This window comes from Monomorium pharaonis, chromosome 6 (assembly GCF_013373865.1).
Source record: "Monomorium pharaonis isolate MP-MQ-018 chromosome 6, ASM1337386v2, whole genome shotgun sequence".
Taxonomy (NCBI): Eukaryota; Metazoa; Arthropoda; class Insecta; order Hymenoptera; family Formicidae; genus Monomorium; species Monomorium pharaonis.
The window spans coordinates 24,169,721-24,189,496 of record NC_050472.1 but is presented as its reverse complement, the minus strand read 5'-3'; the positions used below and the strand labels follow the sequence as shown (position 1 = coordinate 24,189,496).

The 19,776-nt window shown below is 40.1% G+C and overlaps 1 protein-coding gene across 24 annotated transcripts; it reads right to left on the bottom strand.

Moving 5' to 3' along the window:
• Nucleotides 1–110: 110 nt before the first annotated feature.
• On the bottom strand, nt 111–17,812 carry LOC105830639 (RNA-binding protein lark). Of its 24 annotated transcripts, none has more exons than XR_004963882.1 (8): nt 17,663–17,812; nt 13,259–13,422; nt 12,610–13,155; nt 12,393–12,462; nt 12,179–12,278; nt 9,424–9,471; nt 3,830–4,530; nt 1,961–3,743 (listed from the first exon to the last, which is right to left on the bottom strand). XR_004963882.1 is itself a non-coding variant. In XM_036288988.1 (7 exons), the coding sequence occupies exons 2-7, from the start codon at nt 13,400–13,402 to the stop codon at nt 348–350; spliced, it is 960 nt and encodes a 319-aa protein (XP_036144881.1). In that variant the 5' UTR covers nt 13,403–13,422; nt 17,663–17,812; the 3' UTR covers nt 113–347. The 24 variants fall into 24 exon arrangements, 12 of the variants coding, with proteins under 12 accessions (XP_036144879.1, XP_036144881.1, XP_012525546.1 ...); XR_004963883.1 differs by having other exon boundaries at nt 9,424–9,468; XR_004963884.1 differs by lacking the exons at nt 1,961–3,743; nt 3,830–4,530; nt 9,424–9,471 and adding exons at nt 113–402; nt 11,511–11,594.
• Nucleotides 17,813–19,776: the final 1,964 nt, after the last annotated feature.

Here is a 19,776-nt window from a genome sequence, read left to right as displayed (position 1 = left end):
GACGCGTAATAAGATTAGAAATACAGTTAAATAACGATAAGTTTTAAAATAGTTCAGATCAGTCAATGGCGCAATTTGAAAAAGCGTAAGCTGAGCGAAGTAAGACAAGCTAGACGTGTAAAACAGTTTATTCTAGTCACATATTTTTTGGTGCTGGTTTTGATTCAATTAGATTTTTCTTCGATTTTACTTCAGTGTTGAAACGCGACTAGAGTAAAATCTGTCTTATAATGTAAAAAAAAAAAAAAATGTGTGCAACAGTTCTGACATTTTAACAAATCAGAGTTCTGAAGATAAAAAAAAAAGGGGGGCGACAGCCTTTACAGCCTCAATTATACGCTGAATATTCATCGGCTCATTGTCAGAAGGTTTTCGTATCGTCGAACGGGAAGCGGCGACATCCTGCAACATATATATTTCACACCGGGCTTTACTTACAGCGATTTACTTCGACTCTTTGCGAAGATCCGTTGGGGCCGAACAATGCAACAGCGAACTAACGTCAAATGTCTTACCTGTCGAATCTTACACATGTACGTTTGAGTAACAATAGAAAATCGCACGAAAATATATATTATAAAATTTCTCTTGATAAACATTAAATCACAATGTCAAAAGTGAGAAATTATGAGCTTTTTATTTTACATTATAGATGAATTAACTTGATTCTCTTGCATATCTTTGTTCGTACTTGATGTTGCCCATTCATAAAAATATAAGATTTTTAATTTTCATCAGATTAAGGAAATAAATAATAAGGAATAAATATCTTTGAACATTCTGATCAATCGTTACATGGTTTCTTGTTAAAAATGACTATATAGAATCGATTATGTATTAATTTATGAATAACAGAATAGCAAAAGGGAAATTCTTCAATGTACTATCATGCAAATGATAACATACTGAAAGAACAATTTCAACATTATTAAAAAAGATACTTATTTTACATCTCTTTTCTGACAATCATAATTTGATTGCAATGAGAGAATCAAGTATTTAAAGATTCGTAAAATTACTAGATGTTAAAACTGTTATAATCTCGATGAACTAAATTTCCAATATAATGAACAGACATAAGAAATAAATCGCAAAAGAAAATTATCGCATGAAGAGTTAATTAAAATTATAGCAACTTCAATCTTCGAGTAAGAATAAACAAAAAACGCAGCTGACGTTGCATTTTAAGCTACCTGAAATAGAAGTGTCCGATATTTCACGCAATTTTACAGGGCTTGCAGCGCGAGGAAAGTATTCTTACGATACCTTCGTGCTCTCGCCGAGCGGAGATTCTCGAGAACCCGCTCTAGGGCGGAGATTCGGCGTGTGTAAGCACAAGTCGATCTCACAGTTTTGTCCGGCGCATCCTACAGAAGAAGAGGATTCCTCTCGTAGAGACGGGCTCTCTCCCTTAAGAAGCGCCGCTTTTCCTAAGAAAGAAAACAGGACTCTCAAAGGCGTTCGAGTGGAACACATTAGGGAGTGAATTAACGTGTCGTTTCTTTTTTTAATTATTTTTATTCGTTTTTCTTACGCGTGTTTGTCGGAATGATAACGACAGACTGGATCCGCGGTTATCTCTGGGAGGTTGCGGTAATGCAACCCCCGCGTACTCTTTTATTTGATTATGTCTCCGACTTTCGCCTCCTCGCCCGCTTCTATTTCTCTCTCCCTCTTTCTGTCGACGTGGTTATAGATTGGCTGTGATGGACAATTACCTCTCGCTACCCACCACGTCGCTCTTCTCTCCACCAGACCTCTCGCGTCGCTTCTCTACTCGAAGCCCTAGAGTCTCTCGAGCTCCCACGGCTCGCACGCTTCTTCGAGGGTGCATCCTTCGTGGACGATGCTGGCGTGTAGAGAGGGCTATCGTTGCGTCCTATATCACACATCATATTACAATACAGCGTGTTACAATCCCTGCTGTCGCGCGTTTCTATCGATTTTGCGCTTTTTTCCGTTTTTTTTTTGTAATGCGGCAACCGACGACGATGACCGACACGGTGTGTGTTAGTTTTCTATCACGCGAGCTCAAGGGGGTAACCCGTGTGTCCCGACGACGTATGCGTCCGTTTTTACATATGTACACATGTATTTTTCTCGGGTTCTTGGTGCCGACCGTGTCTCTCAAAAATCTGGTGCACGGATCCGATCGGCGATTCACGATCTCCACGTGTCTCTAGTGAGAGAGAACTCTGCCGAGAGGGACTGTGGGTGTTACTTTGTTATATACATTTTTTTTTAATCTTTCTAAGCGGCTGCGAGAGGGTCGTCTGTGCCGGCACGTAATCCGAAATGTATTGTATCTCAGCGATCTAGCTACAGAGACTGGGCTCGAAACTTCTCATCTCGTTGAGCTTCGCTCTCGGCGGTCACCGTGTGTCCCGAACCGTTTTGCAACTCGGGCTGCGTGACTTTATTATTTATACAGACGACGTTGTCGGCGACGATGACGGGAGTGGCGACTGCGACGAGGTCGGCGGCGGCGACGACGACGACGACGAAGCTGACGACGACGACGGCGACGGCGGCTGACGAAGACAACGACGACGTCGAAGACGACGAGCCGGAATCTCGCACGTCCACGTATGGTCTACGAAAGCGAGGCTGCGGCCCATCGAGCGGCAGACCCTCGCTATCCGACGACTAGTCCGGCGGCACCGACGTTATTACCGTAATCCTCGAGGGGGAGTGTACTTGCACTCTACAGCGATACATCGAACATACTTATATCCGACGAAGCTCCCCCGGTGTGACGACTCCATGCTTCCCGAGTCTTTTTCATTCCTTCCCGCACGCGTGTACTATACGCGCGCGCGCGCGACTCGGTCATCGCAGATCCTTTTTTTCCCCGCGTACCCGGTCAACGAGCCTCGAGCCTTAAGTACGTCAAGTCTACGTATCGCGGGTCGGGGGTTCGTCTACAGCGGATGCGCTACTAGTTGCGATAGGATGTAACGCCCCCAAAAAAGTTGAAAAAAAAAGGAAGGGGCGGGTTGCAGTGTGCAGTAAGACTGTCTCAAAACCAGAAAAATCGCATGAGAAATGATGAGCATCAATTTTTTATTTCTAAAATTATATTAATCTTTAATGTTTCTCGTGTATTCTTTAAAAGTTACATTCAAGCTCAAGACAACAAATGGATCTTTTCAAGTTCTGATGCTTGTGAGGATGTCCACTGGTTCTGAGACATCTTGCAAACGTTCTCGTCGACTATCATGCGCCGGGGTCTCCCGATCTCGACGAAACCGTGCATTGAAGCCAAAGTTAACACGGCGACGGCGTCGCTATGCACCGATCAAACTCGCAAAACTCTTGCGACCGAGCCGAGCCCGAGAGGAGGTCCGATCTCCTCTCTCTCGCGTCAACTTGAGGGGTGTACAGATCGGCCGATCATGTTCCTCTTTCTTTTTTCTTTCTCCGGATCCGGAATAGTCTACGTATTATCGGACAGCAGTTTGCTCACCACATCTCAGTATGGAGAGATGATGATCGAGTAGATAGCGTGGCTGGTTCTACACGTTCCAAAGTCACTGTGAGAGAGGCTCGCTCGGTTATCCCCGAGGACGCACTGCGCGACGTCTCTTAAAGTAACTTTGGAGGGGAGGAAGGGTGATGACTGCATATAGGCTACAGAACGTGGCCGGTCGCCTTCTGCCTTGCCGTCGATCGGGTGAAAAAGCGATCTCCAGAGTCCGATTTCTGTAGACCTGTGTGCTCAACCTCCGAGTCTGCAAGTTTGACTGGCACATAACAATGAGTATTATCATGTACATACCGTTAAAACATCGAATTAAGATACACAAGAAAAAAAGGGATATTTATTTACGTTTTAATTCGGCCGTTCGCTCGGTACCTTTGGAAGCAGCTTTAACTTTGGCTTTGGATTGGAACTTTATACACGTAAACGATCATCGCGCACTACGAAGGCGGCGAAAGGATGGCAAATCTTTCTCCTATGCTTAAAAAAGGAATTGGGAAAGCAGACTGACTGAGAAGAAAAAAGATAAAGTCGCTTCAACAGATTAATTGCGAATATTTTTAGATCAATATGTCTCCTCAAGTGCATATAAAATCGAATTAAAAATTGAAAGACTTTCTTCTTCTCAGTTCAATCTACTCTTCTTCAGGTTTCAATCTACAAACGATTTACAAATCACTTTCAACAGACAAGCTCAGCCTAGTCCGAGAGAGCCAGCCGGAAAGGGTAAATTCTCAGTCACAATTCAAAAGGAGACGTTGTTCGCACGTGTTTTGACGTTTATTAAAAAATAAAAACTTGCAAAAAACACACGTGAGTCACGTACAAAAAAAGAAAACGTACAAAACAGGACCTCATCTCGTATGTGCTACCAATGTGAGAAGGGTACAAGCTTATCGGAAACCGATATCATTTCCCGGTGTTCTCTGGTTTTAATACATATATAGAAAGAGAATTAGTATCCCACGTCCGTGTATGCGTGATGAAGTGACTTATTCGCGCTATATGCTAGCTCGTGCGCGACCATCTCATCCGCGGTGCCAATTGTTCTGAAAACATCAGTCATACAACGAAGAATTTCATTTAGTGTGCTCGGCGGATTACATTACGATGGCCCTTAACTCTTTAAGACAGTGCAGAGAAAGAGAAAGGGGAAAGAAATCGTTTATAATCTCGAGACTTCAAGACTTCCGATGCCGTAGGTAGGACAGCGTGTTGTACAATCGCTGTTTCCAGCGTTTATTGCGAAATCTGAACTTTATAAAATTATAACGCGTTGCAATCCCTGATTTCGACTATTAAGATCGAAACAAGTGTTTACAGAGAAAGGATTATAGAGAAGAAAAGAAAAAAACAGATATGTCGTAAGGAGATACCAAGAGTCTACAATTATGATTGTCTTGAAAGCAATCAACAATGTATTAATTTAGTCGATCGTACTTAATATATAAGAAGAGATCACACAGGTAATGTAAAGATTCTTTGAAGAAGTTTATGAGAAATCATAATCCCTATACTTTTACATGGATAATCGAGATCTCTAAAGGAAACGACAGCTAAAAAAACAATTTTTTAAAAGTCTACATATTATAGAACCATTAGATAATCTTTTTAGATAAGCCGGAATACATAAATAATCTACAAAATTTTTAAATTAAAAAACAAATGAAATCTCAAACCATTTAACAATAAAAGTTCAATTTTCTTTCTAATTTAGTGTAAATAATAGATTAGAAACAAATTTGTGTTAAAAAACAAGCATAAAATTTTTTCATGTTAAAGAGATAAGATTTCGGCTGACACGATATCTAATTGACTCCAAAACATTTTCTATTTATATATACATATACTAAAGTTCTTTAATCGTTGGGTATGCATCGCGCAATGAATTGAAAATTTCTCTTTGACGTTCGTTACGAGACAATTGTAAAATTCGGAAACGATCTGCGATACAACGCGCACTTGTGTGCCCGATGAACGCGAAAAGACGCTTTGCGTTGCATTATATTACGTGCGCATCTCATTCTTATTTTTCCCACCCTATTGAGTAAACCGTTTGCGGAAATGAAAGACAGTGAACTTCGAGAGAAGTTTGCAGAACAGAACCAAGAGAAAAAAAAACTAGTCATCGAAACAGGATTGTGCACACGTGAACATTAAATAATCCTCGGCATCGTGGATAGACACTACTAGTTTCTAGTGCGGTACTGACGATATAGTGCAACGTCTATACGGATCAAGATGTTTGATCTAAATAATTATTTTTAATTAAAGTTGTATAACAAATAATTTGCTCAAATACATTTATCATGGCTCTGAATCTAAATAATGACAAATTCGTGATTTTAATTGATCTCTACATCGTTACACAAAATTCTCGGATCGTCTTTTTATGTAATTCGTCATATTATAGAGATTGCACTGTATCGCGATTAAATAAAAATACAGGAAGATAAAAGCAGTTGAAGTTATTCGATGGAAAAAAAATATCGCAGAACTCCACTTATGGATCAACAATCAGACTTGTGAAGGGTGGCACAAGGGTGGTAGCAAAAAGAGACAGAATAACACGAGCGAACACGCCGCGCGCGTTTTGGATCGAGATTTTGACGGGGTATTTTGTTGTTTTTTTCTTCCTTTTTATTAAGCCAGCGAAGCGGAAACGCGCGCGCGACGCGCAGGAAGCCAGCGAAGGAAGCGCGCGTCCGATCGATTTACCCGATCAAGATTCTCGACAAGATGCGACAAGGGAAAGGTTAGGGGAGATCTCGTGGATTTGTTGTTGCTGGCGAAGGGTACGCCGCGAGAGAAAGAACAGTCGGTGTAATGAAATTAAAGAAACACGCAGTACACGTCGTTTTTTTCTTGTGAACTTCACAAATACATGTTATTACATTTCTCTTATATTCAGCATTATTATTAGCAATATATTGTGGTTATAATTTATATAATCTTTAAGAAAAAAAAAAACACGGATGGTTTTCAGCAAAAAATAAAAAGCATAGACGAGAGAATAGAGAAAAAAATCTTACAGCAAGTCACTACGCTCGAACAAAACGGAAGTGCGATTATTACAGACTACAACACGTCTTTTTTTACGTCAGAGTTAATCCTACGTTAATAAAAAGATTACGTTACTATATACGCTAAGGATAATGTTCCGCCACTTGGGTTTCCATACAGAATCGGCGCATCCTACCGGGTCAAAGTCCAATTATAATTTTTTTTTATTCAGCGAAGAAAACAGCGTTATGAAAGCAGGTTTTCTAAACGGTCAGACACCCGCACGCTACCCCCCCCTCTATTTGGGGAAAAATCTCGGTGAACGCTTTTCTTTTCTTTTCCCCTTGTCGAGCACGGTCTACGTTTTCTCGAGACACATTACGAATACGCTAAAATCGCAAGATCTTAAATTTACATTGCTATGCAAAGTTATCTGTAAAAATTAATATCGTTTAAATCCAATCGTCTTCGACATCTGCTATTTCGAATGCATTAGAAGTTTCACACATTTAAAAATTTAAGATAGAATTTCTCATTCGGAGACGATTCTTTTCCGCACTGTCCTCGTATCAGAAATCGCGTCATGATTAACTGACTAAAAATTAGAAATAAAATATGAGAAAATACAATTAAAAAAAAAATAAGAAAACAAGCTCCAAATCAAGATATCCGAGCTAGCTAATCGATAAGACAGTTCTTATGTAAAATTGCGACGCATTATTATTCCTAGTTTCAGCCTCATCTTTTATTTCCTGCAAAGTAATGTTCATTTCCTGATACGATCGCGTTCCACGGATGAGAATTTCTTCGTCATATATACGCGTGTGCTTGTATACAACAAATTATTTTTAATGTACAATTTTGTACGGAGATGTGAATTAGAGATCTTACGATTCTTTGGCTTGGTATGCAAAGATGCACTGACAAGACGTAAACCGGGTCGATCGTGTACAAGCGCACGTGCACAAGCGATCATCAAGGGATCAATCGCGAGTACCGCTGTCGGTTACGTATACTCCCGCGGACGATGGGTCTCGCATTCTTCCATTCGACGCACTGAACGAGATCGGCGGACATCGGTGTTCCTAATCTACCTGCTGCTCGGCTATCTCTAACGCGCGACGACGCAGTCGCGTGGGAGGGATTCGACGATCGACCATAGCGGATTTTGATCGAGCATTCTGTCAAACGTATGGAATTATTATTATTATTATTATTATTATTATCATTACAGTGATACTATTACGCACAGTACCTGCGCCACAAGCGGTTGTTACTATGTCGTCCAGCGGTTCCCGCGGGAAGATGCGTAACGCGCGCGATTAGAAAGATCTACCGATCGTTGCGCAACGGGGGAGGGGGTGGGCGTCATCGTTACAGAAAATCCGAAAACGATCGGCGATTCAATCGCTGCGAGATACGGCCCTCATCGGAACGCTCGTCGATCCTACATTTTTCCCCCCACAAATTGCAAGAATCTTATTTGAGATTTAGATTTGTTTCGATCTAGTTTGATCGGTTTCTCAAGCAGCAGATTTTGAGAGAAGAGGTTTCCTGATCGAGGATCGAGAGGTGACCGTGGTGAACCGTATCTCCATTAACACGAAGATACTCGACTTTATACAAATGTATGACGAAAGGAGTTTAGGTCAGAGCAGGCAACGAATTTAGGTCAGAGCAGGCAACAAGAGAGATACGAAAGGATCGATAAGCCGGGAATCTCGGAAAAAGATACGAAGAGGTCGTCGGATGGGGGAGGGAGAAAGAGACAGAGAGAAATAGTGAAAAAGGGAGGCAGGTTGATAATTGCCATAATTTTTGCGTGTCTCTGCTATTTTTCGGCTGGCTATATGTACTTTGCTCTATCTTTGTTTTTACGAGAGGTTGATTTTTTCCGTCTAAAATAGATCGCACTGCGGGTAGAGCACTTGTTTCTCATAGAGCGGGCGGCAGATCTTCACGCGTGCAGTTCGCAAGACGGCCAAGAGTATCTCGGTTCCGAGGCTTCCTGCTAGCGACAGACAGACCCGACGGACCGACGACCGACAGAGACCGATCCGAGCCCGACGCGACGATTTAGTATGGTGCGAACCGGCGCGACGGCGATGGCCCTCGTAATCCCGGTCTGGTAACCAAAATTATGTCACGTCAGTCACGAGATTGGTGGATGTGGATCAAAGCACGGACAGATATATAAATATATATATATATATATAGATTGTAAATGTTAAAGGCAAATATTATTTGCGTGGAATGAGAAAACATAAGACAGAGGAATGTAGAGTAACAGAGCATGTACGTAGAGTGAAATATCGTAAATAATAGTGACAGAAAAAGAAAAAAATCTCAAGATTCAAAAATAATAATAAAAGGAGAAAATTGGAGCGGATATGTAACTCGGAGAATACCTCGTTTTTCTCGCTAAACCTTGTATTACCGATTCTTCCGTTTTACGACAAAAATATTCGCGCAACTCGTGTAAAAAAATTAAATTCTTTGTCCTTCGAGCACTCTTCTTTATGAAAGATCGAATATCTTGCGATTACGATTCTAAATGGAACAAATAAAGCATAGAGAATGAGTTTTTTCGACCATTGCTATTAAATAATTCTTCACGACTCGTCGCCTGGGACAGAATGATGGTGCATTTTAAAATGCGTTGACAATATCGAAAACCTACCGTTCACTTTTCATTTGCTATAAATCTTTAGCATTCTAGTACTGCTAAAACATTTAGAAAGATCATATGATGAAATAAAAATGAATATCGTTCGATGATTTTTCTTGGAAGTAAAAACAAAAGCGTTGCCTTGTGCTACACGATCGTGATCATAAAGAAGAGGGCGGCTTGGGTAATTTTTTAAATTTCACGGTTTATGGGAGGATAATTTCAATTCAGGCGTGGTAATTATGACCCAGTGGCACTTCACTCTACTTACCTACGCTCTTCAAACGAATCTCGGCTGAAGTCCTCGTACATGCCTCTACTATAACAGCGGTATAATAAATAATCGAATCTACCAATGAGATCAACATATACCATATACTGGCTCCCTTGTGTCCAAGGCTTAACTTTGTGAATTAGTCCCTGTATATACATAGATTCACGTGCAAGGTTCGCGTGCCTCGCCTAATATGACTGTCGACTTGGGATTAGGAGAGCGGAATGTTGTCGTGCCTATTACGTTACCTCAAGGGAAAAAATTGTATAGTGGATAAGATATAATACACAGGTACTGTAAATCATCAAATTAAAAAATTCCTATCCCTCCATACATCCGGGCATACAAACAATATATGTACATACATGTATATTAGAACGCACGTGCGCGCATAGATGTATATGAGAGTGTGTATGAGGAAAAAATGTGATTTTTTTGTCGAAAAGTATACACGACAAACCTTCGATGCCAGTAATCGTTCGCAGACTCGAGCGCAAGAACGCAACGGACGGTTTAATAACTACAAAAACCTACGACAGCGAAGTGCAAACAACTATCTGCATAGTAATTCACTATCTGCACAACTCGATCGTGGGCGAGCCGGTGAGGAGAATGTGGGATTGTAGCTAGTCATATGAGGCAGGCAGCGGTAGACTGGATTTTTAACCCATGCGACTTGTCATCTTACAGCTTCTCACAAAAAGAAAAACCAACAAGAGTATTGTTATATAAAAATAAGAGCCATTTGCAGCCCAGGCTGGGGATAGTATGGGGTAATGAGGTGGTAACGTGCAACAACAAATTCAAAAAGTATTTAGAAAAACTGAGAAATATTCAATCAATTCTGTTTTCTATTTGAACGTTTTGCGAATGGATTTACATACATTAAAAGCTTTGAACCTCGTGAGTAGAAGTCAACTATCAAGAGTTATGGATTGTAATTTCGAAAAAGCTCAAAGACGAAATCGCGAAATCTCCGCGACATTTTCACTATCCATTTCACGAAATTCCGATTCGATTCAATATAAAAATTCGTAATTTATAATTTATTAGTGAAATAATTTTTTGTATTTGTGCTACGAAACTTTTAACTCTAAATTAATATCTGTGCTAATAATACAAATTTAATTAAAAAGTTATCTATTTAAATTAGGAATTTAATTCAATGAGCAAAATAGTAAAATAATAATAAGGAAAAACAGTGACTATTGCTTAGTTTAAAACAAGAAATTGAATCTTATATTACAAGATATGTATCGCACAAGAAAAAAGTATACATTTTAGCGATACTAAACAAAAAAAAAAGAGAGAAAAAATATATACTTGAATATTTGCTTCATTTGAAAATATTTATAATGCACTAATATTTTTGTAAATTTGTTACGTCAATATATTGATCAGAGACAGTACACGATTTTAGTTAAAGAAAAGAAATAATGTTTACGCATCGGAAAAATTGAATCAAATTAGATCCAATCGAATTGACGTTATAGTTCGTAAGTCTTGACTTGAAAAGATTAAAGAGATGCTGATATCAACTTAATGATCCAAATCATCTGGAGAGCTGGTTTCTACTTACGACACGTTTCAAAGATAATAGATTCGATGCGTCATTCCAAAATCGCGCCAGCCCTGTTTTTCTTTTCTTTCTTTTCTCTATCTACAGCGTACGAGTCTCATTTAAAATTGCAGAACGTCCTGGCTCGCGGACCGGTAGTGCGATCAAGAAATTCTAATTCGCATTCCTTAGGTACGTTTCTTCATCCCAGGCCTCCGCGCCACTCCCGGCTGAGTGATGTACGTAATAGGGAGCGCTTGAAACACAAAGGATTCAGTGAGAGACATACAGGCCAATTTCGCAGTTAATGCCATGGAACAAGAGAGTCTATGAACTAGGACATCCCTAGAAGAGCAGTCGACATGTTCAAGGAACAATCAGTCGAGACCCGGAAAAAGATTCGAACACCATGGGACGTAGACGACGTATAAAGGCGGCCTGTTTATTGCATTTCTGACGCGGTTTGTTGTTGCAGCGACAAGAACGAGGCGTGTCTACTCGCTAACAAAATGAGTCAAAGACTTACTCTTGTACGACTTGAACGCTGACCCGGGACTGTCTCTCTAGGGTTGCCCGCGTTCATGGACAAAGATGGTACGCCTGAGGTGCACTGAAATTTAGAATGTACAGAAACGTCCAAGCGTCATATAATTAACATTTCACTACGACGGAGTCTGCACTCATGTGGGCATCGGGTCGACACTGGTACGTGTGTACAAAAGTATTAAGTTTTAAAATTCTCAAGTACTTGAGAAAGTAATATTTGCATAGACGAAAACGATCATGCGTTGTGCCGCGCGATAACATTGTCAGAGAAAAGTAAGAAAGAGATAAAGAAAGAGAAGAGAGAAAAAGAGAGAGTGGTGATACATTTAACAAAAAGGACAGAGGTTTATAATGAAGTAGACGTGAAGTAAACATTGTAAATTTCGCGATATCGACTTATGGTTGAAACAACTTAATGTTTGCTATTTTGTGGGAATAGTAAAAAAAAAAAAAAAAGGAAATATATATTGTAAGGAGAGATACAAGCTGAAATCTATATATGACAAGAGAAAGAAAATGTGCAACAGACTAGAAAAAATGTCGACGAATCACCGAAACCCCAATTCGCATGAGCTGTTAATCCAGCCTGGAACGTTCACAATGTTAAGTCGGACGAATGGGCAGTCGGTACGCCGTGTACCTACTCACCTGAACCGGCCGTTGTTGCCACTTGGAGGGGGTGATCGGCGACTGAACATGCCATACTCGTTACCACGGGAGAAGCCAGTGTCACGCATGGATCCCATACCTAGAGGAGGCATAGGAGGCATTGGGTCTCGTCTTGGTGGTAGAGTTGGCATTGTCATTGGTGGAAAGTCTAGCCCGCACATGGTATTTCCCATGTCACTGGGCCCTGTCATACCCGTAAACCGCCTTTCGTAAAGGTCCCTGGTGTCCTCGAAACCGCGCCTGTCGTAGTAGCTATCGTAATCCTGTTAGGAAAATACCGAATAAAAAAGTTAATACAAGATTTTCCCACATGCGATCACTCACGCTATCGATTAACACGAATGCTATCGATAACAAGGCTGATCTAAATGTATGTATACGTGAAATATCGAAGGGAAGAAGAAACCTACCCCAAAGCGGCCACCACCCATGAGCCGGTCCCGGAGGAAAGGTGGTGGCGGCGGAGGAGGATATGGATCGCGTCCGAACATTCGGTCCCTGTATCCGTTTCTGTCTGGGCCACCTCCCATTCCTCCTTTGGGACACTCCTTCGACCAGTGACCGCCTCGTCCGCATCGATAGCATTGTTCCGGATCTCCCATCCCTGGCCTCTGTCGCACACGACTAGTAGATATCTGGACCTTCATCGGCTGCCCATCCACGATCTGTCCGTTCAGCTCCTTGATGGCGTCGTTCACGTCGCCAGTCGCCTCCAGATGAACGAAACCGTAGTTTCGTACGATGTCGCATTCGACGACGGTGCCGTACTTGGCGAACAATTCGCGCACCTGCGGCGCCTTGGTGTTATCTGTAAGATTGCCCACAAATATCTTCGTCGTAGGGGTGTTAGGTCCCTTACGACTCTTCGCGGCCTCGCATTTTATCGGCTGTCCATGAACCATGTGTCCATTTAGATTCTGTATCGCGTTTCGGCCTGCCTCCTCATTCTCCATATGCTGTGTAAATAAAAAAATAATTCATCATTGTCGACGTTGATAATCGCTATCATTATTCGATCGTATTGATCGAAGTATTGACGCGGTTGATACCAACACTTACCACAAAGCCATAATTCTTTACCACGTCGCATTCCACGACCTTTCCATATTTCTCGAACAGTGGTTTTATGTCCGCGTTCGAGGTCTTATCGGCTAAATTACCAATGAAGATTTTAAATGTGCCAACGCTGCTAAAACCCGGCATTTTGCGGCTCGTACAAGAACCTAATGTCACAAAGATGTATATATAAGAACAGAAATACTTATCTTTGTTATCATCCAATTATACAATTATGCAAATGTAATGTAAACATAAAATTAATAATATATAATAATATAGAATTATGTATATTTTTTATCTTGCATTTATTATTTTCATTTTTTTATAATGCACATTTTCAAAATATTTGAATTAAGAAATATGCAGTTCACTTACATCATTATAAAATAATATATGGATAAACAAATTATACTCAGACTTTAAGGAAATTGTATTATTTATCAAGTACATTTATATTTTTTTCGTTTTCTTTATACATAATAAACATTTCCAAAGCAAGAGAAAATAAACGTGAAGGCTTGATCTCTTGCTCCGCATTTATTTTCTGTATCTCACGGTGCTAATCCATTCAGCGTACTCTTCCCCGCCATGATATTCAGCGCCGGCGGTTGATACCCGCGCCGCACTGCGTCGCTAAAGGCATCAAGGCCGGATAATACCGGCGAATGTGTACTACAAAATGCCACAATTGCTATCCCCGATATTTATCATCGCAGCAAACATCCAGGCAGAAATTAAATCAATCCTAATCGCGCCAAATAAAACATATCATGCTAGAGCAATTCGGCGCTCGTGGCAAAAAAGGAGCTAGTTTTACGTTTTATTCCTCCAAACGATGGCATTCGCAATGTCGCGTAATCCTCGCACGAGGCGATTTATCTCGCCGCGATGACGCAATCCCGGCGGAACGGCGGCCTTCCCCGCCGTTAATTGAAACAAAGACAATCGGAGGTGACGCCGATTGTTTGACTTCGATCCCGACGCTTCTCCTTCCACCATCTTGCCCACGATCCCCTGGCGACTGATCTACGGCGCGTAACGTCCGCGCGGACGGGGGCAAGCATATTCCCACGGCTTTTACATTCGTTGTGTTCGAGATACTAGATACCTCGCGATACGCAAGTTTCCCCAATGCGAGAATGCCACGCGGCGATTCTCCTTCGTCAATGTGAAAGTACGTACCTGCGTCGAACGTTGCTCACGATATCGTATCGGCGGCACGATAATCCAACGAGATGAATCCACGAGAGAATTCGCGAGATATGCGGATTTCGCGTGCGCGCAATTCAGCAAACGTGACAAAAGCGACGAAACAGAAAGCTCACGCGACACTGGTGTCTTCGTTACGGAAAGATTCCACGGCACCGGGCTCGTCGAGAAAACGAAACGTTAATAATGGCGTCCCGGTGGTGCCTGCCGCGTCGTTCTCGGAGGCGCCAGTGTCGCGTGTGTTCTGCAACCCGTTGTTCGTGTGCCGGCGGCGCGTCGATTGGCGCGGTCGGAGTCACGCGGGCCAATAGCGTTGCGATGCTGGCCGAGTGGTAGAGAGAGCCGCAGACCAATGGCGAGCGGCGCTAGTCAAGCGCGGGAGAATCTCAATCGTATTCCCCGTTCTGATCTTATCCGAATCATTTAATCAGTGATCGCGTTTTCTCGTTGTAAAAGGCGAGAAGGAAAGAGCATGGATACAATCGATTTGCCACATAAAGTGCAAAATAATGTTCACAGGCGTTTTCTTGATAATTAAGAACGAATTCTCGACGCAACGACCAAGGAATCAAAAATTTAACACAAACAATTAAGAAAAAACTAGAAACAATAAATTTATTACAAATTGAAATGTGACTTTCTTTACTTTTTATTTTTGCCCATTTTATTTTAAACCCAATACTTTGCTTCAAATTTTTCATATATAGAGCCTCTCATTAACATCTGATTAAGTTAATCGACGATTAATTTGCCAATAGCAATGTAATGTTTCAGAGCTCCTTTCTTTTTTTCTAAAACAAACTAATTTTTCAGTTCATAAAAAATTGAACAAAAGAAAAAACAAAATATAAAATTTGTTAATAGAATGTAATGCAAAGTTTTAAATATTTCATAATTATACGTGAATTATGTTAACAACACTCTAATATCACATGTTTCAAAAACGTTTCAGGTCGACAGAAATTAGAAACGCGATTAGAAAGAGGTTGGAGCAAGATTAGAAAGTTCCTTATTTAAATTCCATCTTTTCCTTGTGTTAAGATTCTAAAAGGGCAATCACACATTAAGATAAAGAATTCTTTTTTTCTGTATATATGTATGCATATAAAAATTGTTAGCAAGAATTCACATTAGAAAAAAAAACTAGAATCCAGAAAAACAGAATTGTTAAAACTTATCAGAAATTGCACTAACAGTTGTCTGTTTTTTGGTGCTTTTCATTTAATAACATAAGTTAACACAAGCATCGTTCTATCTTTTTTATGTTCAATGAGTAACAAAGATAGAACGATACTTGTGTCGACTTGTGTCACTAAATGGAAAACATCCCTTTTCAGCTCAATAATCACGTTTCCTCTTTTCCCTTCACATTTGATAGAAAAAGAAAAACGATGGTACAATACAAGAAACTCTCAGCTGAAAAAACAGACCTATATCTTACAAGTAACAATGCAACTTCTGATGGATTCTAATAAATTTTGCTTTTTCGCTCTTAATGTAAATTTTAATATAATTCTTATTTACTAAACTTGTTTACTGAAACTAATACTCTACTGCCAATTCATAATATTCAATTTCAGGTTCATTTTCATTCGTTGGGTTTTAGAATTTCGTATACATTCATGTAGATACATAAATTTACAAGATGTAAATAAAAGCTCTCATTTACCAAGAAACTACTGTTGATATCATTTATCTTATGTATATCTTTTAGTGAAAATGAACAGCAAAGAATCCACATAGACCAGACGACATAAATAAAATTTTTTAAAATTGTAATCTGATTTTGATTAAACCGATCGAATCAAATATAGAAATAACAAGAACTTTCGTTCAACTTGGTGAATATCTACATGTGGCGTTCATTCACGATCTCGCTCAGACGCGTTATTTTTAGGGACAACGTCAAGGGTATGACGATGCGCTTTGTTCGAATTTTCATGAAGGGGACAGAGTCATCTAATTGAATTCTCACTTTAAAAACGATAAATCAATACAAATAACGAAAGAAACGACTAAGGCCACGTTCGGAAACATCCGAGTGTTCCTACGTATCATTTTATCCTTAATGCGAAACAAGGATAAAAATAACACCCGAGAATCCCTCAGATGTTTCCGAACGCGACTTAACTTGCTCGTCCGTCCGTTATTAAATTAAACTCGTCCGATTCGCGCTGTTAAACGCGACGGAAGCCAGGCGGAATTTGCATATCTCCGCGCAACGTCATTGGTGATCGGCCAAAAGTCGCGGGTTTACGCGACGCACACGTCGTGAAACAATGATACGCAATAATTGGAAACTTGCCGGAGGGGATTCGCGGCATCGCGACGACGAATATTATTAAACTTCGAAGAAAAAGGCGACGACGAAACCGTCGTGATACAACGTGTCGGACGGCTTCAAAGCTCTCGTCTGACACGCGAGCCGTTTCGACCGTGAGGTCGCGAACGATACGAGGTGCGAGTCACGGGGCGATGGTGGAAAATTACCGCGCAACACACGAGCAGATGAGCGAGCGAGAGAACGAGCGTGAGCGACAAGGACGGTAGATAGATCGCGTCGGAGCGCGAGGGAGGCGTCGTTCCGCCCATCGATGGGTTTAATCTCGACGCGGCGCGAGAGACGAGAGTCGAGTAAAAAATTTCTAACATCCTGGAAGAGTAACGAGAAAAAAATATTTAAAAAAAAAAAAAGGGAGCATTACGCCGGTGTCGATCGCGTCTGTACGGCTAAGCGACGCGACGCAATTCACGCGATCGATAAAGTCGAGCGGAGAGGAGAAACCCGCGCGAAAACACACAATCTCCATCCTTCCATCTCGTGACAATGGAAGGCACGCGCGCGATCGAAGGCTTTTACGCGGCGCCTCGCCCGATTCCCTCCCCCCGTTCCCGAGGAAAAAAAAGCCCGATCTCGATCGCCGGCAGGCTCGAAACCGAGCGGCAGGCGCGTCGGATGGAGGATAGCGATACGCCGGAGAAATTCGACACCGTTTGAGCAGCCGAGAACACCGGGGAGAGACCGGCGGCTACGCGGCGCCGGATCGCCGCCGAACGGAATGCCGCGTCGCGCGAGCTCGACGCGGCGTACAGAGACCGTCGCTACGCGTTTCCACTGCACCCCCGCGCTCGCTTGACCGGTCACGCGACGGTGCTCACGGGGGCGAGATAAAAATTGTGTTTTTCGGTACTCACCAAGTCAGTAGTTCGTAAAACTACGCGATGGAGCAGGACGCGAGACGACACACACGCTTGCCTGAAACGAAAGATGGCGACAACGGAAGTGTGCGCGAAGTGAAGAGGGAGGGGGGGGTGCGCGTCTCTTCCTGCACCACGGCTGCCAACTTAAACTCCCCCGGCGAGTCGACCTAGTTTGATTCGACGAGGACCAATCCTGAAGCGAGATCGAAGGCGCTAGGCTGACAATACGCCCCCTGAGAAAGTGGACATGAACTACTTAGCTAATGTCTATATTTTCGAGGCATTACCCACAATTTTTCGGTTGTGTTCCGTGCTGCTCAAGAATAATACAAAATAAATAATTCTGTAATTAACATTTCATGTGTATAGCTCAGGACGCAATTAAATTATACACATATGCATTTTTTTGACCAAACGTAGATGTAGCACGCATACACACGAAAGAATAACTTTTTTATTGACAGTAAATGAGGCTCTTATACATTATTATTAAAAATATAATTAAACATATTTATCAAATATAAAAGAAATTATATCTACCCAAATGTATATCTTGTGCCAAAACCTGATGCCTCTTCTAGACTTCCTCCACCACTCAGAACTGTAGATCGTTAATTAACAAAGATGATACTGTACTGCCATTCTCTCCGCTATAACACACAACATAAAATTCTAACTAAAATTGTGTTTAAAAGGATCAATAAAAGTTTTCATGAAACATTTTATTTGTCTTTTGTATAAATCTAAATATTTTCTAATTATATATTTTCTAAAAAACAAATTTATAAAAAATATTTTTATACAATATTTAAATGTTTCTTTTTATTTAATTTCAAATTTATTTATACAACGAATAAAATTATATTGCATTATAGAAAAAGTGTTTAATTTTAAGATATTAAAATGTTTATTTCTTGTTTCTGTCTTATAAATATATATATTTAGAAATGTTTTAATACTTATTATTTTGAAAAAGTTTTAAATTGTAAATATTTAAAATACTTTTAAGCATTTATAAAATATAACAATAAAAGATAAACATGAGACACTATTGTTAAAAATTGCAGAGCAAAGCTTACTGGAATGCATATATTTAATGGATACCTTTCGATATATGCGAATAGAAATAAAATTATGGTAATATTACATTGTTCCTTGATTCTTTTTGTTTCTTGATTCTTAAATTTAAATTACAATTAAAAAAACTGATGTAAAATGATGAACGTTTATTTATATAAATATTAAAGACTATAATAACATAATTAATTCAATAAGTTTAATTCTAAATCGTCTGAATTGCTTTTTTAAATCTCATAATAATAATCGTCCATCGCATTCTCTTCGTTATTTTTTCGTTTTCATTGAATGCAGTGCATTTTTCATTCTTCGGTAATGCATTTCTTTCTTGTTGCCGATTTCCAGCTGCAACTTTTGGAAATTTGAGTCTTCTAACAAATATTGAATAAAATTACAATAAATTTCACTCACTATTTTATACCTAACATGAAGAAATTAATTGTATAAAAACAAAGAATGCGTAGTTAGTAAATATTAATGTATAGGTAATAAATTTTTGACAACTTAAGGATACAATATGTATGATGTGTATTCCATGTTTTAACGGTATTCCATAATCTAAAAATTTATTGCAATTATTAATTATAGTTAGAGTAATTCAATGAGAAACCTGACATTTCCGTGTTAAAAGAAAACCGACAAAATATTGAGAATTTATCTACTTGTGCTGAGAATGCCGTGATACAAAGATGCCGACTATTGCAATAAAACATGACTTGCTGTTCAAAACATTGGGTAAAACATATTGTAAGTTACATTCTATTTTTTTTTATTAAGTTTTAAATTGTAATATCAATAAGGTTGAATTTTGTAGGGAATAAAATTTATTTACTTGAGTTATTGCTAAGACGGGATTTGATATACATAAATTAACCAAATATATTTTATACTTTAACACTTAAGGACTTGCACAAAACTCGCTATCGACTAAAAAAGATTTATGCTAATTTTACATATTAGACAAACATCATGTTCTGAGTGAATGTCAATGAAGCGAATAGAGAAGGAGTGTGTTTGTTTGAAGGTACATA

What these genes read in the sequence shown, in the direction of transcription:
- LOC105830639 (XM_028190718.1), bottom strand. Translation starts at nt 13,402, where the DNA reads ATGCCGGGTTTTAGCAGCGTTGGCACATTTAAAATCTTCATTGGTAAT. An exon ending in GGCAACAACGGCCGGTTCAG is followed by an intron (nt 9,472 to 12,178) that starts GTGAGTAGGTAC and finishes CCGCTGTTATAG; the next exon opens with TAGAGGCATGTACGAGGACT. An exon ending in GATTCGTTTGAAGAGCGTAG is followed by an intron (nt 2,705 to 9,423) that starts GTAAGTAGAGTG and finishes GTATCGCTGTAG; the next exon opens with AGTGCAAGTACACTCCCCCT.